General features: G+C 41.6%; 1 protein-coding gene across 2 annotated transcripts; it reads left to right on the forward strand.

Moving 5' to 3' along the window:
* The first annotated feature begins 1,276 nt into the window (after nt 1-1,276).
* Nucleotides 1,277-27,853, forward strand: ahctf1 (AT hook containing transcription factor 1). 2 transcript variants are annotated; one of them, XM_049599024.1, is made up of 40 exons: nt 1,277-1,485; nt 3,581-3,707; nt 5,128-5,278; nt 5,495-5,597; nt 5,960-6,140; nt 6,596-6,803; nt 7,665-7,781; nt 8,608-8,692; nt 8,849-8,999; nt 9,345-9,477; nt 10,115-10,296; nt 10,472-10,533; nt 10,837-10,965; nt 11,124-11,214; nt 11,721-11,810; nt 12,320-12,460; nt 12,765-12,869; nt 13,931-14,027; nt 14,154-14,277; nt 14,397-14,453; nt 15,125-15,271; nt 15,496-15,686; nt 16,001-16,145; nt 16,300-16,431; nt 16,711-16,858; nt 17,031-17,181; nt 17,283-17,384; nt 17,639-17,783; nt 18,571-18,786; nt 18,982-19,669; nt 19,881-20,069; nt 21,043-21,148; nt 21,673-21,794; nt 21,909-22,219; nt 22,321-24,339; nt 24,635-24,908; nt 26,524-26,700; nt 26,789-26,886; nt 27,135-27,223; nt 27,571-27,853. In XM_049599024.1, the coding sequence occupies exons 2-40, from the start codon at nt 3,587-3,589 to the stop codon at nt 27,767-27,769; spliced, it is 7,977 nt and encodes a 2,658-aa protein (XP_049454981.1). In that variant the 5' UTR covers nt 1,277-1,485; nt 3,581-3,586; the 3' UTR covers nt 27,770-27,853. The 2 variants fall into 2 exon arrangements, with proteins under 2 accessions (XP_049454981.1, XP_049454990.1); XM_049599033.1 differs by having other exon boundaries at nt 24,665-24,908.
* The last annotated feature ends 36 nt before the right edge of the window (nt 27,854-27,889 follow it).

The raw sequence follows: 27,889 nt of genomic DNA on the forward strand, positions 1-27,889 counted from the left end.
CACACCTATGGGCAATTTAAAGTCAACAATTAACCTGCATGTCTTTGGATTGTGGGAGGAAGCCGGAGTACCTGGAGAAAACTCCACGCTGACATGGGGAAAAACATGCAAACTCCACACAGAAGAGCTTCTCCTCTCAGGGTTCAAACCAAGAACCCTCTTGCTGTGAGGCAACAGTGCTAACCACTTTATCACCATGTGATTGTGCATGACAATAAATTTGCTCTTGACTCTAGACTGTGACTTCAGGACTTGATGATTTTTTTTGGTGCAGAATAACATGCAGTGAATAGCTGAACAGATTAATGTAGGTTACTGTAATCTGACCACATGTCCCTACACAAGGGGGAGCTGCAAATACAAACGTCTTCTTAAATCACACTTTTTAATTCCAGGAAGCTACAAAAAAGGAGGAGTTTAGTTTAGTTTTGTTTTTCATTCGTAGGGTTGATGGACACATTGAAGGTTTGCATTTATGTGCACTAACAATACAAGCATTGGTCTCCCACAATATGTTACCAATGTTGACTTTATTGCCTTTTCTATGATTTTGTTTTAGTGTACTCTTTTTATGATCTGGGTCGTAAACCATTGATGATGTGCAGTGGTGTAAAGTAGTTACAACTGGCCCCAGTGCACACTAAAGATCAAACAGACTTGACACTGGATCTATATATGACAAAAAAATACCTTAAGACATTAATTTAATTTTGTATAGTTAATTATAGTTTGAATTGACTAAGCATATACATTTGTTATAAATGCTACTGACTATTTTATTTTATTTTAAAAACTGAGCTGAGTTTGCCTTCTTCAAGGGCATATATAGCAAATAGCACTCTTCTTAATTTAATGAGAGATGGCCTTTGAACACGGACATTTTTCCAAGGTGGCAATCACTCATAATGTCCCATGTTGCAACCAACACAGGGCCCATTGTCTCCATGCCCCCCCCCCCCACCACCACCACCACCACATGGGCTCCAGTTTAAACACTCTGCTACACTGTCTATATTTACGCCCCTGATGTTGTGTGTCCTTAAGCCCAATAAGACATTGTTTAAGATAAAATTAAGAAAAGAGAAGGAACAATGGACAGGTCCACCCTCATCTCTTACACTGATGTGTAGGTATGGTGACAGAGTGATAGGTTTTTAGCCCCGAAGTAATTTTATATACTGTAATTCCGCCCAACCCGCAGGGGGCAGCAGTGCGCCATCACTGTGTCTATCCTGCGGAAACCAACGCCGGCGAAGAAGAAGTCCAAGAAGCACTTTCCAATCGTGGGAAATGGCGCTTCGCGTTGTGGAAACCTGAAGTCAGAGGAGGCATCTCATACTTGACTGTCAGTTGAGGCGCCCACAGGGCTCTACGCATGAGTTGCACTTTGAAAAGGAGCGGATTATGACAGAGGAGAAAGGGAGCCGAGAGATTCGTCAAGGAAAACACAACATCCGCGGCTCAGGCGTCAACATCCTCGGACAGGTAGTGTAACGTAGATGTTGGTAGCAGCTAGCGGCACATTGCATCACGTTTTTCAGCGTTGCTGGCGGATACCGACCAAGGCTAGCTTAACAACCTCGCGTACGCTGGCTAAAGATTTACAGTAAGAGCTTGACTTGTCGCCTACGACGATCAGCTGTGCCATGACGATGCCAATATCTACAAGCTAGTTTGTGAATGCTAGACTGCGTTACGATACGGTACGTTTACACTGCTCTGCTAAAGCTAAAGCAAGACCACTGAATTACATGTAGCGGTACCTAGCTAAACTCACAGCTTCAAGACAAGACTCGCCGCCTGTTGGCCCTGGTGAAACAGTGACATTGTTCTTATTTGGCAGCCCTAAAATGCATTATTGAACTAAAGTAGATATTGCTTTGCTAACATTAACGCAAGCAATCGCTTTACGTTAGCGAAAATAGCAGCGTACCACCGGCGAGACTAGCTAGCCGCCCTGGCTAAACTAGCTTTCTGTCAGCGTTGTAGTTCGTCTATTTGTTGTATCACATATCCAACAAATTAACAGCAAACACAGCGTGAAGTAGCGTCTGTCATGTGTACGTATAGCTAGGTCAGATAGCTTAACTTTAACAGTGAACTCGGTCAAACTGTAATCCTGCGTGACCTTGCAAGCTAACTGGGTAGCCTGCTAATGTACTAAGAAAAGTGTGTAAGGCAGCTACCAGTCTGCATACAGCACTAACGTTAACAGTCGCACAATTTTAATATGTCTTTACAGTGAGCATTGCTTTAAATCACGATATTACAATGCACAAATACAGCGACTGTTGGTTTGTTTACATGTCAAGCTAGCACGATGCTAACAACCGCTGTTAACGAAGCTAATCTGTGCGCTGCAGATGCTAACGAGCTAGCTAACGTTAGCGAGTTAACTGACGTTTTAAGATCTCTAACGTCTAAATATTGTCCAATTAGTTTGGCAATTTCATTAAAAAGTTGCTCTGTGTTATAACAAGTTGCGTGAGTACCACATTTCATGGGTTGTCATAAGCAAATATTGACACACGTGAGCGCAAGATGTAACGTTATTTGCTGAAGCCAGATTTGCTATTATAATCACTTTACGCATTGCTGTGAAATTTCTGCCTCTGTCAACAGTCTGTAACAGTGTGAGTTTTGAGTGCATATATTGTTAGTTTGTAATTGTTATGATATGTCTATATGTGCAGTCCCACGTAATGGCATGTGGCTGCGTAGTGACAGGCTTGTTGCGCGGGAGTTCAGTTGAATCTACTGTGTTTTGCATCGCGGTCACAGAGGGCAGTGTTGTGTCAAATCTGCATGCTGTGAAACCGACGGGCACATTTCCATTCAGGTCAACCTGGCCCTGAAAGCACTATGTATGTACTATACCGCTGTTGTTGCACTAGTGCAGTAACAAGGCTGAGGGACAGCATAAACATTTAACTACAGACTTGGGTCAACAATAGTAATAACATAAGAGTAAACATAAATCAACACAAACATGATAATACAAATACCAGTGTTGGAGTATGTAAGCAAATGTATTTCATAAAAGGGTTAACATGTTTTCAGATAATATGGATTTAGTGAAATTTATCAGTATAGAGAAGAGCTTAAAAACAGGCCGCTTCAGGGGCTATTTAGACAAGTGATTTGAGTAGTGCTATAACCTTGACTTTATCTGAACTCACATCTGCAAACAGATGTGTAGCAGTGTGTCATGTGTTGTTATTGATTTAAAAGCAAACCCAGTCACAGCACCAGTTGCCAGCAAGTTTGCTGACAGTACGTTTCCTGACAACTGGGGGTGCAACTGTTGTTTGAAAGAAAGACCTCCTTTGTACTGTAAAACCCGGTCGAGCAGATAAAGCCTGAAGTGGATTTATGGAGGAGGAAGGGCTCAGACTGAATATTTCGCAGGTTGTCATTATTTCACTTACTGATTAATGTTTCCAGGGCAGCGTGAAAATGACAACATAAACATATGTTTTGACCACACAACTTGCAGTATTTTTAGGGAATGATAAGTGAAAGTTAAAATGACTGCTGTTTCTAACTTACTATATGTCACATGTTGTTCTTGTTTATACAGTGAACAATGCATGACCTGACTGCCCAAGTTACCAGCAGCCTGCTGCCTTTCCCAAGAGTGACTATAGATGCTTTAGGGGAGGATGAGATCACCCTGGACTCTGTGCTACACGGGAAATTCACTGTTGGTAAGCCTATTTTTACTGATGAATAATCTCCAGAAATGTTCGTGTTCTTTCCTCCACCTTTAGTTGCGATGAAATATGGAAGGTTTAAAACACATGGCCACTACTCCCTTAATGACCCAAATAAATACCAGTGCACTGAAGTATTTGTAAGAGGTGGGGAACGTGACTTATGTGTTACTCATTACTTTTCTTTTAAGCTGTAGTTGGTAACTTTCATACAGTGTTTTATGGCCGTCTTCTTCCCCTAATATGAGAAGAATCTCAGTATGTTCTTCCAACTAAATATAATAGTGAGGAACTTATGACCAGTGGGGCAGCAAGTGGGACTGTAGGGTTTCAAGGTACAGAGCAGCCTTTGGTTACCTTTTTCGGTAAAAGGCTTGCAGTCATGGAACACCTTGCCCCCAGTATTAAAACACAATCATGTCTTTAAGTATTCACTACAGAAGTGTAACAAATGATTTACTAAATTGGGTTGCTCATTCACACATATATGTGAGTACTAGTGATACGCTGATCAGCTCTGATCTCATCCAAATCTGCATGTACGCATAAATCATCCAAATAAATAAATGTGGGTTGTTTTTTTTTTTTTCCCCTGATTTAGAGACCTGCACCTGAATGGACATGTCAGTCCCCCTATACCAGTGCCTATAGGCTTTGTTGCTTTTTAAATTATGTATTGTATTAATGTATGAGTGATATCTTTAATGATTAGAGAGGCTGTTTTTGTTATGCTGCTGTTCCTCATGCGTTAGTGCTCACAGAGTCTCTTTTAATGGGGACTCTCTTATAGTTTCTGCTGCTGTAATTGCTGCAAGTTTTTTTATGAACCCAATATCATTATATCAGATATCAGATTATCGTGATGATATAGTAACATATAAAACTGAAGTAGGCTAGTTTAAATGAATGAACATTTATTTGAAGTTCTTATTTTTCGGTACAATTAAAATGGCAATAGGTATTTATTATTTCAACCATATTAATCAGAATGTTCATTTTTGTGACCTGACCCTGTTCTGCAGATTAACTATATTGCCCACGGATATAACTGCAATCCACCTGTCCCTGTTAAGTCTGTTTTTTGTTCTAAGCTGCTGTAAGGGTACCATTTCCACCGGGGATAATTAATTAAGTAATCTATCGATCTATCTATTAAACTTAGCTTGTGAAATCCTCAGTACAGACTTGCTGGAACAGAACCAGCCAATCAAAAATGTGAACATGGAAGTCACTGCAGACTCATAAGGTGCTTAGATTTAAGTTTTAGCTAAAGAACAGCTTGTATAACTGGCTGCAGGTCACTTGTTATCTCATGAGCTGTTTACTGAAAAAAAAAGGAACCTAGCTCGGTTTATAATCCTGGATCATTACCCTCTGACCCTTCATTTCCTTGTGTGTGTGTGTGTGTATGAAGGCCGCAGCGGGCTGGCCTGGCTGGCCTGTGGCCCTCACCTAGAGGTCGTCCATGCAGTGACAGGAGAACGGCTGTCTGCATACTGCTTCAGTGGCGGAGGCGAGCACCCACCCAGTGTCCTCGCTGCCAGGGACTTCAGCTGGCTCAAACGGTCAGAGATTTCTTTCACCATCTGTCTGTTTATCATTCTTTGATACAGATTGTAATCAATGGAAACGATGTACTATTAACTACTAGTCAAACTTGCAGTGAGTGATAGTCAACGATTGTCAGAATCATGTGCTTCTACATTTTGTTACAATGAAAGATCAATTACAGTGCTGAGGAAATATTAAGTGTTAACTCCTTTACCATTTCACTTTACTAGGTCTGGATTACTGGTTGGCTTGGAGGAAGCAGAGGGCAGCGTGCTGTGTCTGTATGACCTGGGACTGTCAAGGGTGGTCAAAGCTGTGGTTATACCAGGCAGGGTGAGTTGGCAGTGCAACAGGTTCTCCTCTACTCTTATCTTGTAGCGATGGTCACATGATTTAAATCTGAATTCTTCAAGGAGACCAAAGATGTCTCAAAGAAATTCCAGCCTGCAAACCTTTCTTGATGTCAGCTTTATATTCCTGCTGTATGCATTGTTTCTTGAAGGGCAAATTGTCTGACATTAGAAGATTTTTCTTAAGCAGGTAGTCGCAATTAATACATTAAAAAAATCAGATTTACAGAAAGTCAATTTTGAATTGTGTTGGCAAGGTGGCACAAAAAACAACCTAATCATATTAATCAAAACTTCAACACTGTCTGACTTTCTTTTCTTCTTTTCATCCTCTCTGTTGTCTAGATTACAGCTATTGAGCCGTTAGTAAGTTATGGCGGGGCAAGCACATCGACCCAGCATCTTCACCAGAGTCTGCGCTGGTTCTTCGGCATTGCCGCCGTAGTAACGGATCTAGGTCATGTTCTGCTTGTGGACCTGTGTCTCGACGACCTGTCCTGCAGCCAAAGTGAACTGGAGGCTTCAGGTGAGGAGCGTGTGTGACGGCACATGTTTTTTTGTGTGTGTGTGTGTGTTTGCTTGTTTATGTGCGTGTTCTTTTTGTTTGTCTTCTGACCTGTACTAACTGTCCTTGAGAAATGAACAGTTCCCACTCTTCAGCGCACCGTATGTTAAATGTCACGAGAGGAAAGCATGGTTATATACTGACACTGATGGTACAGGCCCCTTCAGTTAAGTAGCAAAAGAGAGCTTATCTTGCTTTCTTTTTTCCAGCCATACATTTTTATTCATATAAAATCCTCTCTCTTTTTCATGTGATGATTGTATTTCCTGTCTGTTGTGGGGGGGTTTCTATCTAAATGTAACTGGTGTGCTGTCTCCTCCAGGTCTCCCTTGTAAAAGAGATTTTCATCTTAGTGAACATCCTGATGAAATGAAGGTTAAATCAAAAAAATAAAATGAAGTACTCTCTGTCCCCAGACCTGCAGGTAGTGACCAAATCTCCTGCAGAGATCCCGAGGCTAAGAGAAGTCAGCACCAGACAGGGCAGACATCTTTGTCTCCAGCTGAATGGGCCCAGTGGAGTCGGAGCCACAGCTCTGCAGTACATCTCCAGGACCAACCAGCTGGCAGTGGGATTTTCAGATGGATACCTACAGCTGTGGAACATGAAGTCTCTAAAGAAGGAGTGAGTCTTTGTTTTTCTTCTGACCTCTATTTTTTTTTTTTTTTTTTTTGAAAGGTGTACAGGGACAATGCTTGGTCCTGAATAGCCTAGGCTGTCAAATGTGGCCTCTTTGCATATTACTTTATGTCTTGTAAAGTATTCCCAAAGTAAAATCTGTAAACAAGCTTTGTGAAGCCAACCAAAGTCACTTTAGCTGGTTTAATTTTGACTAAAGAAGGAGTGAGACTAATCACAGTTGTTTCATCATCACAGTGTGTAAAGCGTTTCAGTCATTGCACACTCAAAGTCCCGCCTTTTGCTCCCCCTTTTTCAAATGTGAATGACACTTGCTTGGAACATTCAGGACTGCAGTGGGTCTCCTGAGTTTTATCAGGATTGATTGTACTTTCAAAGCTTGAGTTATGACCTGTTTACTGCTGCGCACTGTTGATAGAGTCAAAAAAAATTTTTTTAGAGAAGTCCATTAATTTTTACTGTTTTTGACATGCAAATTGGCAAAAAAAATCCCTAATGGTGGACTTCAGTGGTCCAGGAGGCTTTTTGTAGAACACATTGAGCTGGATATGTGTGCCAAATATCAAATCAGTCTGATCTGCAGTGGGAGAGGCCTTTCCAAAGTCACGTTTGGGCGTTAATTACAGCCCCACCTTGGGAAGCATTTGCACATCATTTCTGGTTATTTGGCCAAGTTCATGTTCATAGTTCATTCCAACTCATGACAGTTTGATCCACGGCAGCTGACAATAAGTAATACTAGCAAGACAGCACAAACTTAGTGGGCCTCTGCCTCTTTGGGGCTTGAACCCTAATTGTATGTATATATGATTATTTTTTTTTTTTTTTTTTATGTTTCATTTGCAGATACCACTCCCAGTTAGAGGGTGGCAGGGTGCCTGTGCATGCCTTCACCTTCCAGGAGCCAGAAAATGACCCCAGGAACTGTTGCTACCTCTGGGCTGTCCAGTCTTCTCAGGAACTGTAAGTCTTACATGAAACTCAAGTTTATCATGTTCTTTGTGTTGAATATAAAGAGGCAAAGTCATGGCGTCATGTCAGGGCTAGCCTCTGTTCCACTAGCTTCTGTTACTCAAACAAGCTCTCATTTATCTCTGTCATCGGCCTGGAAAAATGAAGTATGTTCTCAGGTTTTGCTATTCATAATCTAAGACAAATCAGTCAGATATTGAAGCCTTTGTGATTTTAGCTAAGTCAAACAACTACTTTGTTAGCACAGAAAAAAAACTACATGTTATGTCCTTATTTGTCCATATTCATAAAACTCAACAAAAATCCATTCCCTTGTTTTTTAAACTTTGTTGTTTTAATGTCTCCTGTCTAAACACTTGTGCAACATTCAGTCCTCTCTGTCCTGCTGATGTTAAAGACACGTCTGGCCCCATAACTCACTAATGGACCCACCTCCTCAGTCAAGTCATGACCTTTAGTCTGCGAATACCTTTGGGCTTAGGATGTTTGTGAAAAGGACGTTAGATATTGCATTTATCTGAATCTATGAAGCAAGCTGCACAATTTACTGTTGAGAAAGGCTCTGTTCCAAGCCTGGAATTTTAGTTATTATTGTTAATAGAAATCTCAGTGGGATTTTTGAATGAGGTTTTTTTTTTTTTTTTTTTTTTTGCTTCTGTAACAGGACACAGACGTTTGGGTTACACATCGGAGCTGTATAAGCATAAGATTCTGCAGATTGACATTATTTGTATTTTCAAGTTCTCCATCCAGGCAAAGTGTGTGCTTTGTTTTTGCCAAGTTCTTATTTTTTCCTCTGCCTCTCCCTCCCACACAGTGAGGGAGATATGGTCAGCCTCCGCCTGCTTCAGCTGGCCTTCAGTGAAAGGAAGTGTCTAGCTTCTGGGAAGATCCTCTATGAGGTCTGTAGTGCATATACAATTGCACCAATATTTTCTCTCTGTTCACTTAAACATTGAAACTTTTAAACGGCTGGTTCAGTGTTATTCACAGCAAATCTACTGTAAATATCCCTTCCTTGGTTTAATCTGCTCCCTCTTAAACCTTCTGTCACTCAGGGTCTGGAGTACTGTGAGGAACGTTACAGTCAGGAACTAAGTGGCACAGCCTTCCCTCTCAGGACCCAGGCCTCAGACACCCGCCTGCTGAGTTGCCAGACCATCGAGAAGTTCCGACCCCATCCGGACAGAGATGACAGCATGAACGAAGGTTAGCTTTCTTCCCCCGAAACTACCAGTGAAGATATGAATATGTAGAGAAATAATAGACGTTTTAAAACATTTCCAATCAGATTTGAATCATTTGTGCTTTGACATTGTCAGCATTGTCCAAGTAGAGAAGTGGAATCTTTAAATAGGTATATCATCATGTGTTCTCAGTAAAATGGTTTCTACAGCTACTATCTTCTGCATAACAGAGAACAGTCCTAATCTTTGTGTGTCTGTTTTTGCATACTGTATCTGCTTCCTCTCAGTTGTCTTACCTGCATTTAATTTCTTTATCACTTCTACAATCACCCACACATTCCCTCTTCTCTCACCTTCCTATTTTCAGTTGCATCTCCAGACACCAGTGTTTCTATCTTCAGCTGGCAAGTCAAGATCTATGGCCAGGGAACCCCATCTACTTACATTGGAGTTTTTGACATCAACCGCTGGTACCACGCACAGATGCCAGACTCTCTAAGGTACTGTGGAGACTGATTTTTGTACCTATTTAAAAGGTTTCATGAGTTCTTAGTAATGAAACATCTTTAAAGGAATTTTAACACAGTTTGTGAATTGTTCTGCTTTTTCATATTTTGACGTAATAAACATGGCAGGGAATGTTATCAGAGTATGCAAAGCTGCATGTAAACAGGAACATTACTAGAATATACATTTTCATTTGCCATGTAAACAGCTTGGTAGGAATATTGTCTTTTTCGGAATAAGGACAAAAACCAGACTATTTTGTGCATGTAAACGTACTCAATTATGACTTTCCTTTTCTTGGTCAGTCACAGAGAACAGCAGAATGACTATGTAAACATTAGCAATAAGAGAAAGTGAGAAAGTGCAGCTGGTACTGGTGTATTGAAACCATTCTGAATATTCAGAATGGTTACGTATTGATAAATTAATATTTTGTGACAACACTCGACTCTTTCCTCGCCTTGACAACAAGGTCAACAGACTGACATGTTGTTTGTCTGATATTTATTGGTTGTTTTATAAAACAGCAGTGATGCAGCTAATTGAGGGACCATTTCCAGGAGTTATTCTAATGATTGTTTGCCTTACTGTGACACTGTATTTCAGCTTTGCTTTGTGTGTTGTTGGCAGAACGGGAGAGTCTCTGCAAAACTGTCCCTACCTGGCAGTTTGGTCTCTGGACCCAGTGGTAAAGATGGTGTCTCAACACGTCCTCCTGGATGTGGTGGTGCACGACCGCAGCCTGAGCAGGGGCCTGCCCTTCACCTGCCCCCCACCAGAACAGTACTTTAACCCCACCACATATAACTTTGGTAGGTGTAGACAGTACATGTACCACAATATCAAATTATCTTCCACTTCTGTCATTTTGTTTCCAGGTTCTGTCCCAGTGTATTTCTATTGTCTGTCATTGCTCAGGGATTAAGACAGGCCCAAGTTTGTGTTCGAAACATAATTAATAATGTTGATGTGCCTTTCATGTTACAGATGCTACCTGCTTGCTCAACGCTGGAATTGTGCACTTAACCTGCTCTGGGTATCAGAAAGAGGCAAGTTCCTTCTGTTAATGTTTCTATCATTCAGACTTAAACCTCACCTTTAATTTTATGGCATTAGATCTAAAATGTAAGAGGTGAATATGAAGATGTGTATAAATTTATCTTCAAACTGTTTGTATCTTAGTGTACATAGCCTTTTCCTTGTGTGTTCTGGAGTTTCAGTTAGCATTAGATGATGTGATATGTTTTAACGCTAAGGCTACACAACATTTACCATTCACGTAGGATTTATGTGAAGATGTTTTGAATGGAAAATAGTCTTTTTAAACACCTCACCATTGTCATCAACACCAGACCCTGAGCTTTTTGAAGAAAGCTGCTCCTTGTTCCAGTGACATCATCTCCACTAGCTACTCTCGCTGCCTCATGTCCGGCCTTCTCTCATCTCGCCTGGCTGACACTCAGGCCTCTAGCCTCTCACAGGTACACACACATACATTTTGCTTTTCAGATGCACATGTTAACACAAAGCCACCTTTCTTTATAATTTCACACTTTAATTTTATGTTACACAACAATATACAGATTTTAATGAAATATGTTTTCAGAAGCATTAAGAGTAATTTAAACATGTCCTTTAGGTGGAGCAGCTGGATGCCATCTTATCCACAGCGGTAGAGACCAGTTCCTTGGGACTGATCACTGGCTGCATCAAACAGTGGACTGCAGAAGGTGAGGAGTCGTTCTTATATAACTGTCAAATTGTTGCTCACCCAAACCCATTGTGTCCGTGCCGGCAAGAATGTGAAGATGTATGCTCAGTGTTTCTCTCTATGGCTTCATCTCACACAGAGATGCTCATAGTATTTTAAATCTTTACTCGGGGATAGACGCTATTATTTTTAATCAATCATCTACAGTTGTTGGTGGCATAATAAAAACATCATTAAAATGTTAAGGAAATAGATGATTATCTTTTATTTTAGCAGCCCTACGTAGCCAACAGCTGTACCTACAGCTAAATATACTTTTTGTTTTCGAAGTAATTTATTGTACTTAGGTACAGAATGAAGTAAATGTAAGTTACTTACTTTAATTTCTAATACAAGTTTGGTAAAATGTAAACACTGATGGAAAGAATCTGTAACTCCAAACTCACAGTACTTTTAACGTTACCTCCAAACTCAGCTGAAGTACTTCAGTAACATTATGCTTTTAATTCTGTCCCTCTAAAACAGAACAACCAGGCTCTGCACTGAACCTGCGCTACATCCTGGACTGGGCCTGGAACAAAGTGGTCCAGACCAAGGAGGAACTGGATGGCATCTGTATGTTTCTTTTTTTTTTTTTTTTTTTTTTAAATGAAAAGGCAGTGTGAAATATACAGGATGTTTGAACAAGAAGTAACGTAGATCTGTTTTGCAGTCTTAACACTATAACAAATGTTTAAGTGTTTCTTTTTAGCATTGATCAGATTTAAATAAATAAGGTGATCTCAGTAAATCCTCACATATGTTTTCAGTTGTCAAGAACTGGACATCTGACAGACCTTATATTTAGGTCCTTTGTGACCCTTCAGATATCCAGTGATACATTTGAATAGATTAGATCAGATATGTTTGCACAGCCTGTTTGTAAGGTAAATTAACCCTTCAGGTCATTGACTATTCAGACAGTGCAGTATTATTTTACGTTACAAAGGAGAGGAAAATTCTTTGTGACAAGCCATTTGATAATATTGTAAACTATTTATCATTAGACAATATAAATCCCTACGTTGCAGGCAATTTTATTTATACATTTCTGTTTTCTATATGTTTCTGTGTTTGTTTTCTAGGTGCACCACTGTTTGACAGCTCATCCAACTTCACAGACCCTCAGACCCTTCAGCTGCTACAACACAGCCAGAGACTGCTGGGAAACCTTAGCACCATTTTCCACTGTCTGCTCAGTGAAGCTCACGAGCTCACACAAAAAGGTGCAACATCCACACAGACACAATCACATGTACAGGTGTTGTTTCCCTATGATGTCAGTGAAAACAGTTTCAGGCAGCACACAGCCACAGTTTCAATTCCCTTTTGTGATAAACGGTAATGAAACCTACAGGGTTTTTTTTATGGTTGATTACAATATAAGTGACATGCTTATTGTTTGATACACTTTGAGTTGTAATTCATTGTTCTTTGGTTAGCCATTATTAGCAGCTGAGACGCTGTTGTGTTGTTGTTTTTAGTCATTCGTAGTTGCTGAAAGGTTTTGTTTATATTTTTGTTTTGTAGGTCTGGTGGGTCTGATAAACAAGAACATGGTGTCCAGTCTGATTTCCAAGTACGCTCAGGTGGTGCTCTGGTTCTGTCGTACGGGTCTGCTGCCTGAAGGATCAGGTACATTGCAGCTGGTTTAAACACCGTACCAGCAATTTCACACAACAGTTTGTCAGAGTCATTTGCTAAGTTTACATGCACGCTGATATTTCACTATTATACAACAGTTAGCTCCGGCCCTGCAATCTGATTGGTCGAGAGACAGTAAAACCGTGATGATATTGGAGTACAACATCACAGTTATTTCACTGTGTATGTATCACTCCGCCTCACAGCTGATTGCAATCAACAATCAAATCAAAACTGACGGTTAGTGTCAGTTAGGTCAGCAGTTGCGTTGTAGGCTAATTAATTCATCCACTGTCAAACAGCCAAAAATATGGATTTATTTCCTAAAATAAGTTTTGAATTGAACTATGAATGGTCATCAGAGGAAGATGAGGGAGAGGAGAAGCTGAATTCAGCTGTGCCTGTGAAGCGACAGTCCACCATGCAGTCACCAGAGACTTATTTCACTGGCTGCACAATTAATAATGATAAATGTGTATAAAGAGTAAGTGCCTGGCGCACCATGTCTGCGTTACATAGCAACAGTGAGAGCGGACTCCTGAGGGAACTATTTTTGTTGGCGGAAGACAAATAAAATGCTTAAATTATCTATTTTGTCCTCATTTTTCAACATTTCTTAATCAGCTTTGCTTATTTAACTGTTGAACTGTTGTATAAAAGCAATATCACACTCGGCCTGCGGCCTCGTGCCTATGACCGAATCACAGCCGTGACGATATCACAGTACAACATCACTCCCTCTCGTGTGATATTGCGTAATTATTCAGAATATGACAATATTCTAAATTTGATGCGGGTCATGTGAACAGCATAATTAGTTTGGCTGCTGTAAACAAATATTCATTAAAATCAGAAGAAATGTGTATGGCTCAAGTCTGTTTCTTGAGTTCTGATTATTATTATTAGGATTATTACTTTTATTTACTTTTTTATTTTGAACAGAAAGTCATTAGTATACAATTTGTTAAGGGGTTGCCAAACTTTTGAACATCACTGTATTCAGTTTTCTTTTTCTCTTTCTCTCTGTGGATTGTAACTTCCCTTCCCACCAGACGACGACGCTCTTCAGATCTCCAGGCCTTTCTACACTCATTCAGTCATCAGCAACTATTATACTATACGCAGGGAGGAGCTCACCAGGCTGGCTAAGTGAGTAGTCTGTGCTTGAAAACATTATAAATCTCAAAGATTTATATTCCAAATCTAGGACTACATTTTGATTATGATGGTGGTCTCAGTTGATGTAATGCCGACACTATTCCGTTGTCTTCTCAGAGGCAAGTGGTGCGCAGACTGCCTGATGATCGACGGTTTGGTTGGTCAGTGTGGTGAACACTTGATCAATCTCTGGAAGAGGGATGAGGGTGGGACAGGGCAATACCCACCACCTACATTGCATGTAAGACTTATTTATTGATATAATGTATTTTTGTACCATCTAATTAATGTCAAATTCATTGTTTGCATCTGTGAATCTTAAACTGTGTCAAGAGTTAATTTTATACCTTTGACCCACAGGCCTTGTTGGACATTTATCTACTGGACAACATTGATGAAGCTACCAAGCATGCAATTGTATCCTTTAACTATGAATGCCCAAATGTCGAGTTATGTTCATGTCAGTTTTGGCCAGCTTCAGTATTTGTGGTGAATTCAAGGATTGCTCCATTATTTGCTTGTGTAAAATAACAGCTGATAAAAGGGAATGAACATTCATTGTTTTAACATTAGACATAAGAACAAACACTTTTTTGTAATTCTTTTGGTTTCATCACATAAAAACAATTTTTAAATTGGAAACAAACAACCTTTCAACCTTTACTCCTCTTGCATTTCCAAGTGGTATCACTATTGGCGCTGCTGTCACAAAGACAACTGTATCACTTTTTGTTTTCCTTAGCCTAGCACCCACCACAGTCTTCACAGTTACTGCGGTTGGTTCATCGTCACCATTTTCACACCTGATGAAAGTAACTGCAAATAACTTACACTGATACTCTGGTGACTGGGGATAGCTACCGATAGCTACCAGGACAAACAAAAGCGCTATCCTCTTCCTGTTTTGGTTGCACAGTGGTTGATGTACTTTCTATGTGCGATAAATCAAACCTTCATAATCCTGAGAGATTGTACCTGTTGGCTAATTTATTTTGTAATCTAGTAACCTTGGTTAAGTTACTCTAAACTCCCAAATGATAGCCTAAATTAAGTGTGCTGCATGTTTGAGCCTTGACCTGTTGGCTCAGGTGATTTACCTGTTGCTGGATGTCATGTACTCCTTCCCCAATAAGGAGGGAGCATCAGTGGAGTCTTTCCCCACAGCTTTTGCTATTCCTATTGGACTGGTGAAACTGGTGCAAGGCCTCTGGCTGCTGGACCATCACGACCACCAGGTACGCAACAACACCACCCGCAGAAACATTAATGACTTTAAGATGTGAATTTTGATACAAAGAAGTTGTTACTATGCAAATACTGATATTTGATTTCCCTGAAAGTACAATGAAGCTATTTTGCCTTGCACAACATTAGTGTAAACATTATTGACACTTTTAAATATTACACTCCTCTGACTCCTTTTTAAGATTCTGTCCTTTTTCTTCTTTGTCCCGATCAGAGTTCCTTTGAGTTGCTCCTGCATCCAGCTGCCTCTCAGTGTCAGTTTGAGTGGCAGCACGAGCGTGTCCTGCAAGCACTGATGTGCCAGGGCCAACACTCAGTGGCACTGCGATACTTCCACGTTACAAAGCCCCCGATTTCCTCCACCTCCCAGGCCAAACTCTGCATGTCTGTACTGCTACACAACAGGTGAGAGCAAAGGAAAAGAACAGTGTACGCTCAGTTTAACTTAACAACATTGTTAAGGTTTTGCAACAGTGAAATATGGGCAAGAACGTGGCATTTTGTTTTAGGAAACATCGCCTGATGGGAATTACAGGTCGACCGATTTATTGACTTTCAGCTTTTTCCTGTTCCAAACCATCGTAATTATATCGGCCTTTAAAAATCCACTATCAGTTGACAACTAATGGCAATCCAATGCTAGCCCTATATTAGGTTACTTTCACATCTGATCTTAACTCTATTAACCAGCTTATGTGTTTTTTGTTCTTCTCCTCCAGGTGTCTCATAGAAGCGTGGTCTTTACTTCGGCAGCACTCTAACCGCCTCAACATGAGTGAGCTGCTGGGCTTTCTGTATGAGAGCTGCCAGGAGCTGGGCCTCATCAAGGAGCTGCTCAAGCTGCCCCTGGGAGTTCCCGAGCAGGTACGAGAGACATGAGTGAATTTACCCGATCTTAATTGCTGCATTTTTTTAAAACCCTGAGCCTCATTATTCTTCTTGTAGATTAATCTTTCCTCATGTTTTTGGATTATAAGGTCACTGTCTAAAGCTTGTGGTTCTTGGCTTTGTGTTTCAGGAATGTTTAGAGAAGTTTCTCCAGGGCACAGGGGGACTCCAGAACAGAGAACTGCTGATGGTTCATTACCTTCAGCAGGCCAACTACATTCCCGCCGTGCAGCTCAACCACGGCCTCAAAATGAACCTGGTGGTATGTTTTGACACTCACATGTAAAGTGTCACGCTGATTATAACAGCATTAGTGGATGTTTATAATTTGTGTGTGCACGCGCATCTTTTTATTGATTGTTATTGGTTAGAATTCACTTAACTTTGGCTATAAATCAAAACGAGGTCAGTAGCATTGCTTTTATACATAGACTTTAGACATATAAACTGTGAACCACAGTAAGCATGAAAATTCTGTCACCATGCCATTATATATAGAGAAGATACTATAAGATTTATAAACACATTCTCTTGCTCCTAGAATGAGCGAGACCCAAAGCTTAAAGAACGATCCAACATCAGGAACTCGATATTGGATCAGTACGGCAGAGTTTTGCCCAGAGTCCAGAGGAAACTGGCAATGGAGAGATCAAAGCCCTACCAGCATCCTCACACCATCCACAGAGAAGGTAAGGAGACGCTCAACTTGAATTCATGGCCATTGCAATATTTCTCAGTGGTAACATGTTTGTTGTTTGCAACCACAGCTTCAGTGTCTATTATTTTATTGTTCATGCCATCTAAACAACGGCTTAAACATTAATAATCAAATACAAATAACATTTACATACTGTGCTCCAGTTTCTCGGCCACAGCCACTGTCAACCATCAGTAAGCGCTCCGTCAATGAGAAGGTGATGTCGAGGGCCGGCTTCATCAACAACGTCCTGACCAAGATTGAGGAGGTGTGGTTAGGCAAAGGAGCTACGCCACAGTCCTCCCCAGCCAAGAGGTGAGCATGAAATACCAAAATTGCATCTAAGGGGTCACTATTTTTATTATTTTTCATTTGATTATTTTTTAAATCTTTTTCTTCCATTTTGTTTCTGCCAGCCCTAGGGCAGCAGATCAGAGCCCCAAGCCCTCCTCCTCCTCAGCCATTCCCGACCCCTTTCTGGGAACGCCTATCACCATGACCTCCAAACGAAAATCAAGGTACTCTCATAAGAGCTCCATGTTGGGCTGACTGAAGGTGGCTAGATTAGATTTCAAATAGTTACAACAATGGCACCTACATCTTATATTGTGTCCAGTGATTGGTTGTATACTGTTCACTCTTACTATATACTTGAATGTTTATATTTATATTGCAAAAATATATAAATGTATTCACAACAGAGCTTTGTTAAGACAGCATCTTGAAGTCATGGATGCTTTGCATTTCCCTCCTCATCTTCAATGTGATCCAGGCTGCTGGACTTGGTGGTTCAACCTTCCTGTCAAACCCCTCACCCTCTGCTCAGCCCTCCCAGACCTCCCAGCTCCTGGGTTTCTCCTAAGAGTATCGGCAAGGCCCCTGAACTCAGTCTGCTACAAACACCCCAGGTGGTCAAGGTGAGTACGAAGTTGACACAAGAAGTCAAATCTTTATGTATATTATTTATAGGCATCCCGTAAAAAAGAAAAGAGGGGAAAAGGGAAAAAAACAGAGAAAAAAAGGAAGGGGGGGGGGGGGGGGGGGTAATAATAATAATAAAAAAATATCAATTTCATATGAGATTTGCACCTCTGACCCCCTCCACCTCCATCCGCCCTCCATATTGTTATTCATTACTATTGCTGTTGTCATTATTGTTATTATTATTATTATTATTGCAAAAACTGTAAGTTGGCATTTCTATTTATTTATTTATTTTATTATTATTATTTTTTTTTTGTATGATTGTTTGTTTATTCATTTCTATTATTGTTATTGTTTTTTCCTTTTGCCTGTCTGTTAACTGTGGTGTTTATTATATTATTGTTACTATTATTATTATTATTATTATTATTATTATCACTGTTATTATTATCAAGCTTTATAACTATCATTATTGTCATAACTATCATAATTATCTTTGTAACAATGCAACTGTTAATACTGTTAGTTGTACTCTCAAGTGATACACACATGCACATATACACACGCGCGCATAAAACCACAAATATCGTTGTTTGTTGTTCTCACTTTGTCTGTCCATGTCACCGTATTGTCCTATTGCACAATTAATTTAAAAAAAAAAAAAAAGTATATTATTTATAAATCATGTTTAAATATGGTTTCTTTTCCTAATAATGACTCTGCGCTTGTGTTAGCATTTTGGTATTTTGTTACTGACACTTCATGTTTTGGTTCTCTTAGCGAGCTCGGGCTTTGGCTGCTTCTGGTCCAGTGTTCTCAGGATTCACTCCCCAGTCCATCCTGCGCAGCAGCCTGAGGCCCACACCTGTCGCCACCCCGTCTGCTTCTCCAGGACGCTCCATCACACCCCCACTCCGCAGCAAAGAGAGTCGCATCACCTTCATTGAAGAGACAGAATCTCCTGAACGAGAGAAGGGTATCCGATGGACCAATGGGGTAAGACCAAGCACTAGATAGGAGTGGTGTGTTGATGCTGAGAAGTCGCCTCACACTCTAACTAAAATGTGCGTGGTGGTCTGTCTAAGCGTACTTCTTATCAATTATCATCCCCTTTGTTTAGCTGATAGGTTAGAGTTTGTCTTAATGATAAAATGTGTTTTACTATCTTCTTTGGAACTGTTTCCTCTCTAGATGGCAGCAGACAGTGAAATTAGCTTGCTGACCAGAGGCTCCACACTGTCCAAGGCTACACATAAGACCTGGTCCTCACAGCGTGCAGAGGAGGAAGAGAATGGAGATGAAGAAGGGGAGCAACCTCGTGTGAAGTTCTTGCCTCCAGAAGGTGGTATTCCCTCCCCACAGCTGAGATGCTTTGAGAGCGAGTCAACCTCCATCCATGAAGTCGCTGCAGAAACCAGACCATCAGATGCAACACAACCACAACTTAACCTGAGCTTTGACACCAGCCACACATCTGTCCGTTCAACAGACACCACGCTAGAGTTCTATGATGCACCTCTTCCTGATCTCTCAGAGAACCAGGAGGGACAGGAGGGGCACACTGCTACAGAGAAAGAAGAGGAGGTAGTGACGCTGAACATCAAAGACCTAGCTGAAAATCAAGAACCAGAGGAAGAGCCCACGCCAACCACTGAGCTAACCCCTCCCCGGACATCAGAGGCTGGAGAAAAGGAGGAAGAAGAGGAGGTGAAAGAAGACAAAACAGCTAAGGATGTGATGGAGATTGCTCTTGAAGAGGAGGCTAAAAACGAGGAAGATGTTGAGTTCAAAGAGGAGGATGAACAAGATGTTGAGTCAACTCATGAGCATGAAGATGCTGCAGCTCCTCAGCAAGAGGAGATGTCTACTCACAATGAAGGTAATTCATTTGCAGAATTTGCTCTGTTTGTTTCTCTATGACTTTTTACCAGAGATGGGATGCTTCACACCAGTACAGCACAGTCCCAGAATACAAAGATATGCCAAGCTTTGATATTTACTTTACTCTTTTTGAAATAAAAGGTGCTGAAAATATCCATGCCTTTTGCCACACTTTAAAACATTGCTTGACGCATTTTCTACACCCCTAGTTTGTAACCAGGTAACTGAGAGCATGGACTTTGGTGCTGAAGTCAAATCTGCGGATCTACCAGTGGGAGAGGACATCCAAACAGAACAGACAGAGGTCACTGAATCCACAGAGTTTACCGAGTATCTGAAACCATCTGATGCCACCAAACCCACAAATGACGCAGAGGAGGAGCTGGAGCAATCAACAGGTTCGTCCATAAATGATGCATTTATACTGTGAAAAAACTCCCAAGTTATTACCCCTCATATTAGACAGGAACACAGTGATACATATAAACAGCAGTCAATCAATCAAACTTTATTTGTATATCACTTTCCTAGTGCTTCACAGATGACTGACAAGCCGAGAATAAGACAAAGTGTAGATTGTGAACAACAAAAACAATTTGAGACCAATGCACACGAGACAATAAGAATGATGAAAATGTAATAAAACAAGTTAGAATTACAGTAATAGTAATAAAGCTGTGTGAAATAAATAATAGGATTAAAAAACAAAACAAAAATGAATGACAGCTTGACAAAAACATCAACTGGAATCTCATAATTTACTCCTTCTGATGTGTCCAATGTCAAATAATATCAGATTTTTAAAATAACATGATTTACATAGAACCTTTTTTATTACTCAGTCACAACAGAGTAGAGTGCAAAGTAGCCGCCCTCCCCTCCACCCCCGCTATCATCATGATCAAAACATGATAATTGTAATCACTCTTTCGGTTTGGATTGGTTTATTTTTTGGAGGAACGTGGTGAGAACACCCACGGTAAACACATTAGAATGTCCTGCTGGTTGAACCATCACACACCTGTTTTCAGGTAAAGATTTTTTTGAAGATGGCACAGCAGTATAATGCACAGGAGGCGTGTTGGCTGTTTCAGGACAGTGGTGACAGTTTTAGCAGCGTACCAGATCTGGAGGACTGTGATACTGTTGATAAGCTAACTTTTTTGGATGGACCAGATAGGAGAGCATTACTGTAGTCCAGCCTGCTTGATATTAAAGCGGGCTTTAGCCTCTGAGTGTCACTCAGAGAACACAGTGGGGAAATGGTGTAACACATGGCTTTTCAGTATAGGTTGAACCAGTTATATTACCCTACCATGCCAAGGTTATAATGACCTCATACTAAGATGTTTCTTCTTTTTTATCTGACAGATCTGACGGAATTTGTGCAGAGACATCTCTTCGGCAGCGATCTGTCTCCTCCGCTCACCCGCTCAGGAATCCACGACGCATCACAGACCCTGACATCCTTTAACAGGTCTGTACCCTTCTTTTTCTCAAAAAGATGAAAGTAATCTCTTTATTATAACATGTTAAATTTCAAAGCCATCAAAAACATTCTTTGTAATCAATATCTCAGAAGTGTATAATTAAATAAGAATAAAAATCACTCAAATGTAACACTGAATCTTTTTAATTTTTTTCAGTCGCCCAGGAACCTTTTATGGGACTTGGGGAGTTTTATCTTCATTCAGCCAGCAGGAGTTCTAGTTTTGGTTCCTGGGACTTTAACCATAGTTTGACAAGGGATTGTAGGTCATGAGAAATTGAACATGAACAAACTCAAGGAACAGGAATTATTTTTTTTTTTAGCTGAAAATATTATTTGGGTCATAGTCTATATTGAAACAACCCTTTGACGTCACTTTGTAAATGAGTGTACATATCAATTAAATGTGGGGATTTGGTTCGAAACTGCTGCATTTGTGCTTTTCTAGCCCTTTCAGCTGTTTACTGTTATGTTTATGACAGTTTGAAAGATAATATTCTCCTTTCTCCCAGTGAGCTGCCAGGTGAGGCTGAAGAGGAGGCGCAGGCAGCTGTTGAAGCTCCACCGATGTTCACCAGCCAAAAATCTACTGCCTCTGTGACATCCTCTGAGCCAACTGGCACAGACTCCCACTGTGAGGAAGATTTTACACACATGCACATTAACACTGGTGCTTTAACTGTTAACTGTGTCTTTTTACTGGTTTATTCACACACCTGCACTTCTCTGCTTTCTTTGTATCTCCTAGCTGTTGTGAGTGTAAATGATAGTGAAGACCTTTCTAGTGCTCTGTCTGAGGAAGAAGAAGAAGATGAGGAGGAGGAGGAGTCTGATCAAGCTGAGGAGGAGGAGGAGGAGGAAGAAGGGGATGAAGAGGAGGAGGAAGAAGACTCTGGTAGTGAGGTGGAGATCATTGAGGAGGTCCAGGGTAATGGGAGACTACCACCCCTCCAACCCAGTTCAGTCTTTGTACAACAAGGACACACACACTTCCTGCCAGGTCTGTCAGAGCAAGAGGCTGCGGAGTTCTCTCTGATCACACCTGGCACAGAGATAAAGGTAACAGTTGTGATAAACAGTTTGAATCCTTTTCTGTCATTAAAATCAATCGTTTAATCAATGAAGAAAATCAACAAATCATTTTTTATGTGTGTTTACAGATGGTAGAGGAGGACATGGAAGGTGAGGTGGTGATGGTGAGACTCGGGGCAGATGAACGTGGGATGGAGGCAGATGAGGATGAGCAAGGATCATCATACATGGAGCTCAAACCCTCCACCACTCTCCTGGTACCCCTGGAGCTTGTGGAGGGGCAGGACAGCCTGATCCATCCACAGCTGGGTCTTCCAGAGCTTCAGCAAACGATTGTGCCGGACGACCCGAGATCTGAATCTCAGAGCGGCTTCTCTCTGATGCTGGATTTGGACGAGGAAGGGGATAAAGAGGCAGACATGCTGCCCATGGAGAACGATCTGCAGTCCTCTGACCCTCCCACTCTGTTTCCAGCAGTGGAGGCTATTGATGAACTTGAGGCCAAACCTGAGGTTATTGTTCTGGGTACAGATGATCAGGATCCTCTTCTGTCTGAAGAAGTGTTAGAAGAGGACCACAGGGAAGAGATGGACACCTTGGATGGAATTGAGTTAGATGGACTGACAGAGTCAGAAATTGTAAAACTGGGTGAAGAAGCTGACGTACAAACTGAAAACACTGGGAAAAACCATGAGACAGAGGATACTGAGGAACAGAGCAATGCAGAGTTAGTAATGTTGGTTGAAGACCATAAAGCTGAAGGTCCTTCAGCCGCTGAACCAAGTCCAGAGGAAGACGTCCCTGCAGTGACGTTGGTTGAAGATGATGAACCTGAAGTTCTTTCAGCCTCTGAACCAAGTCCTGAGGAAGACATTCCTGCAGTGACGTTGCGTGACAATCAGGAACCTGAAGGTCTTTCAGCCTCTGCACGAAGTCCTGAGGAAGACATCCCTGCAGTGACGTTGGGTGAAGATCATGAACCTGAAGTTCTTTCAGCCTCTGCACCAAGCCCAGTGGAAGAACTCCTGGCAGCTGTGGAAGACAAAGACTCTACTGCAGAGAAAGATGCTACTGAGGAGAAGATGGGAGAGGACAAACCAACACCTGCTGAGGACCAGGAAGAGCCTGAAGAGAATGGACCTGTTGATATGGACAAGGACACAATTCCCAGCACGGAGACATCAACTGTTGAGGAGGGGAAGCAGCAGGACCACAAAGTGTTATCAGAGACAGAAGATAACAAGGAAGACATTAATACAGAGACGGAAACAAAAAGGAGAACCAGGGGAAGACCAAGAAAAGATAACGATGTTAAGGAAGAGAAGCCTATGGAGCAGGTTTTGAGCTCAAATACCCAACCAGAGGAACCATCTGTGCCAGAGACCCCCACTTCTCAGAGGAAAAAGAAAGCTCCCTCCACCCCAACAAGGAGGACCACGAGAGGGAGGCCAGTTACTTTTATCTCTCCCCTCCTGGAGGAAGTGGAGGAGCCAGAGGAGGAGCCAGAAACAAGCACTCTGGTGCCTGCCTCACCACGTCGCACACCTCGAAAAGGTAAACAGACCAAAGACACTAAAGTCCGAGCTAGCACACCTCGAAGAAGTACTCGCAATACCCAGCCAGAGCCTCCGAGAGACGAGTTTGAAGAGGAGGACGCCATGGATAATGATACCACAGTTGCAACAACCTCAAAGGTCTCTTCTCCAGCCAGACGGCGGGTTTCCCAGAGGGCCACCTCAACAAGGACCAGCCAGAGGACCCAGAAAGAAAGTGAGGAGGTGTCTGAAGTCAAAGATGAGGAAGAACAAGAGGAGGTCACGGATACAAAACGTTCTCGACGACGGACCTCCAAAACTTCAACACCGGCTAAACAAAGAACCACTCAGGGAAGCACTCCAAGGAGGTCCAGCAGAAGGATATTGAATAGCAGCATGGTGGAGTCAACACCGTTAGAGATCTTGAAAGAAGAGGAACAGCTGGAGGTCACTCCATCCCCTGTCAAACGCAACCTCAGGAAGAGTAAGACCGAACTATCAGAGACGCAGCCAGCCGTGCAGGAAGAGAAAGAGGAGGAGCGAAAGAAACCCTCTAGCCCTGGTAGGGCAACTCGACAGTCCAATCGGATCACCCTAAATGTTTATCCAGAAGTAAGTGATTCATTTCTTTGGAAGTTGTTTATGTTAACTGAGCTGAAAACTGTCAGATTGATAAGGGATTTTCTGTCAGTAGCACACCAGGAATGTAAAGCTTCATCTTTTTCACCATCATCTTACATTGACAGTTAGTTTGATGTTAAACCATCTACTGACTTTTCTCATTGAAACACAGCTTTGTTTTACTTCATATCATTTTAAGTTTCACCCTTTTTGTCCATTTTACATTATCCTGTATCATAACCCGATCCATTCATTGTCCATCATCAATGACCTTTTACACTCCCAGGTGAAACTGGTTCCTGTATCAATTCCTCAGAGTGCTAGGAAGACGAGTGGAGAGACAATTACTGAAAATATAAAGAAGAGTGGCGTTCAACTTGAGCCTGAACTTAACAGCAACGTTGGTCACACCAACTCCCGTCGACCCACCAGAAGCAAACTCTGGGATCACCCTGAGGAAGACCTTCCCTTACTGGACTCACCGTTGGAGGTGGATTCTGAAACCCCTGTCGCGGACGCCCTCATCAAGAGACTTCAGGATGAAGAAGACAAGCCGGATGGTATGTATGAGGCTGCGTACGGACAGGAAATAGACCTGTGTTTTTCTGCTTCTCAGTTTATGAAAGATGTCGGTCGTAGAATTAAGAGGCTTAGATGTATTGACATAACTTGACACCTGTGGCAAGTGTCCAGTTTGTATAATTAGTGCAGATCCAATGAGTTTTTGAAATTTTGGGGAGGGGGCTGGGTCTGCGAGGACAGAGTTACAGGGAATTAAATGAGGTCACTTTATGACTGCCTGCGTGCTTTAAGGTCAGAGTCTTTTGAAGACTCTTTATGACAATATGTCAAGCTTAATTTGGACTGTTAATTAGCCTCATGCCATGTTCACACTGGACACGGAAGTGTCCACACCACAAGCTAATTTTTCCGGGGCGGTCAGCAAGTTGTTCTGCTACTCTGATTGCATGTGTGTGTGTAGCTCTGCTCGTCTCTCTCGCTCTATTTAGACAGAAATTACAATTATGTGGAAATGTGGGATGCATATTTTATTATTTATCATAGTCAGAAATATTAGATAATATCTAATATGTCCTTTATATTGCTCAGAATACATTTTCAGTGGGTTTTCTTGCCTGATTCACTTGCAGAAAAAATATAGACCAGATGCCAAAACTATTGCGGCAGATCGCAAGCTAGTAACAGGGCTCAGCACCACACTATGTCCAGTGTGAACAGCCCAATCGACATTGGTGGCAAAAGCGAGTGGGTAGTGCTCCATGAAAAATCAGTATGCTTTGCGCCGCTTCTGCATCCAGTATGAACCCAGTGTTAGAAGTGTGATTTGTTTTGATTGAGCAAACGCCAACCATCTCAGTTTGGATGTAAAGTAACATTACCTGTGTTAACATTATTTTGATGGAGTCTAGCTAACGTCACCATTTTGCACAAGATTATGGTATCAGTTGAGCTCCTCAGCTGAACTGCCAACTGACTTAAACTCAACATTAGCCCCCGATGGTTACATTTTCATACCTCCATAGAAAACGGCAAGCAGATTGATTTATAGAGAAACAAGTTTAACAACAGTAAAACTATATTGAAACATCTGTTTACAAACTCTCACACAACTTGTGAAGTATAATTCAAGTCTCATTTATTAAGTCATATGTACAGTACTTTCCAAACACATGCATTCTTACTAAAAAACCTTAGCTTTGAAGAGAGCGTAGATGGACTGGACATAGACTGTAAATTCACATTTTAAAGCTCATATTTAAAACACCTCTTTTCTCCCCAGACTCCTTGACTCAGAATGATGTCAGTCGAGTCAGATTTGGCTTTTCAGCACGAATATTTGACTTTTTTTGTTGTTGTTTGTTTTGTTTTGCTTTTTTTCATGTAGAGTTTGAACTGTGTTCAGCAGAATGTTCAGTGCAACAGTGACATTAATGTAACACATTAAAGAAGCAAACTACTCTAACAGATCAAAAAAAACAACTGCTCGACTTGAGGGTATCTCGGTTCACTAAGGGCTCTCTGACCGATTATTCGCATCACTGATTTTCAGAGGGCAACCTTACATCTTATCACCCTTTTCATGTGTTTGCATACCTGGAATAAAGAAGCTTAAATGTATGGACATAAAGTGTAAGAACTCTTGTGCGCTTACAGGAAGAGTGGTCGTCACCAAGATAGTAAGAACCAGCAAGAGGAGTACGAAGTCGTCAGTGGGGCAGGTTCACTCACTACTCTCTGTAAAAGACAGCCCGGTCCCTGAACCTGAGGAGGAGGAGTCTAGTCCAGGCGAGCATTCATTCATCTACTCCCCCTCACGAAGAAGAACAAGAGGTGAGCTGTTAATCCATTTACCTGTACCTCCATCCATCCATCCATCCATCCATGATGGTTTTAACCCTGTGTTGTGTCTGTGTTTCAGCTTCAAGAGCAGAGTCTCCTGGCCCGAGCGAAGAGTCTGCAGCGCCCGTCACTCGCAGCAGGAGAAGAGTTGTCAAAGATGCCTCTGTTGCTCCTCATGTAAGAAGTTCTGCTTATGATGCTCACACTTTTTATGTGGAGGAGGAGGGATTTATTTTTTAACCTGTACATAAGTACTTTGTAACATGTAATCCAATGAGTTTATTGTACTCTGGCACAAAGCAGAGTCGTTTTTGTTTCTTCCTCAAGAAAGACTTGCTAATTGTATCCAAATCAGTTGCAGTGTTTCAGTCACAGTGAAGTTTTGTGATTACTTTGTTTTCATGCGGTTCTTAATTTATTTTCAGGATGAAATTGCTTCAGAAGAAGATCAGGTTGAAGTGGAGAAAGCAGCAGGAGCTTCAAAGACCAGAAAAGCAGGCAGACCAACAGCCAAGTAAGATCCTGTTGTCCTCCTGCCTTATAGAGCCCTAACACTGGGTTTGCACTGGACGTGGAGGTGTCACGAAATGCAGTGATTTTCTGTGGAGTGCTCCCTGCTTCCTTTTGGCACCATTGTTAACCAGTTGGGTTGTTTACACTGGAAAACGTTTGAAACAACCAGGTGACTGCTTGAGTGACAACTGACGTATCGGGGCACTTCCACGTCCAGTGTGAACTGGTGTAAAACTGAAGATTCAAGAAAGAACTTCTTAGTTTAAAGAATTTTATTAATATTTACTCTTGTGTGCTCTTTTTGTTTGGACTCAAAAACCACTTCTTGTTATTTTTTTCCCCCATCAGGTCCAAAGCAGCATTGGAGCCGCCTCCCATAGCAGAGGTGGACCTGATCTCGCCTCTGCCCAGCCCAACTAGTCCGGTTCCACGAGCACTGAAGAGGATTATGGAGGGAGAGGCCCCGGCCCCGAGCATGAATCTGCGACGCAAACGCATAATGGACACCGTTTTCACAAAACCTGTCACACGGAGAAAGAAACTTTGAGGAGGTTGGTGGCGGGTTTAACCAGTGAACCTCAGACAGCCACTGGAAGATCTGAACCAACTCAGTCAGGAGCTTTCAACCCATCATGGTTCCACTTCCTCTGATGCCTCACAGGGCTGC

Source organism: Epinephelus fuscoguttatus, linkage group LG2 (genome assembly GCF_011397635.1).
Source record: "Epinephelus fuscoguttatus linkage group LG2, E.fuscoguttatus.final_Chr_v1".
In the NCBI taxonomy this organism is placed as follows: Eukaryota; Metazoa; Chordata; class Actinopteri; order Perciformes; family Serranidae; genus Epinephelus; species Epinephelus fuscoguttatus.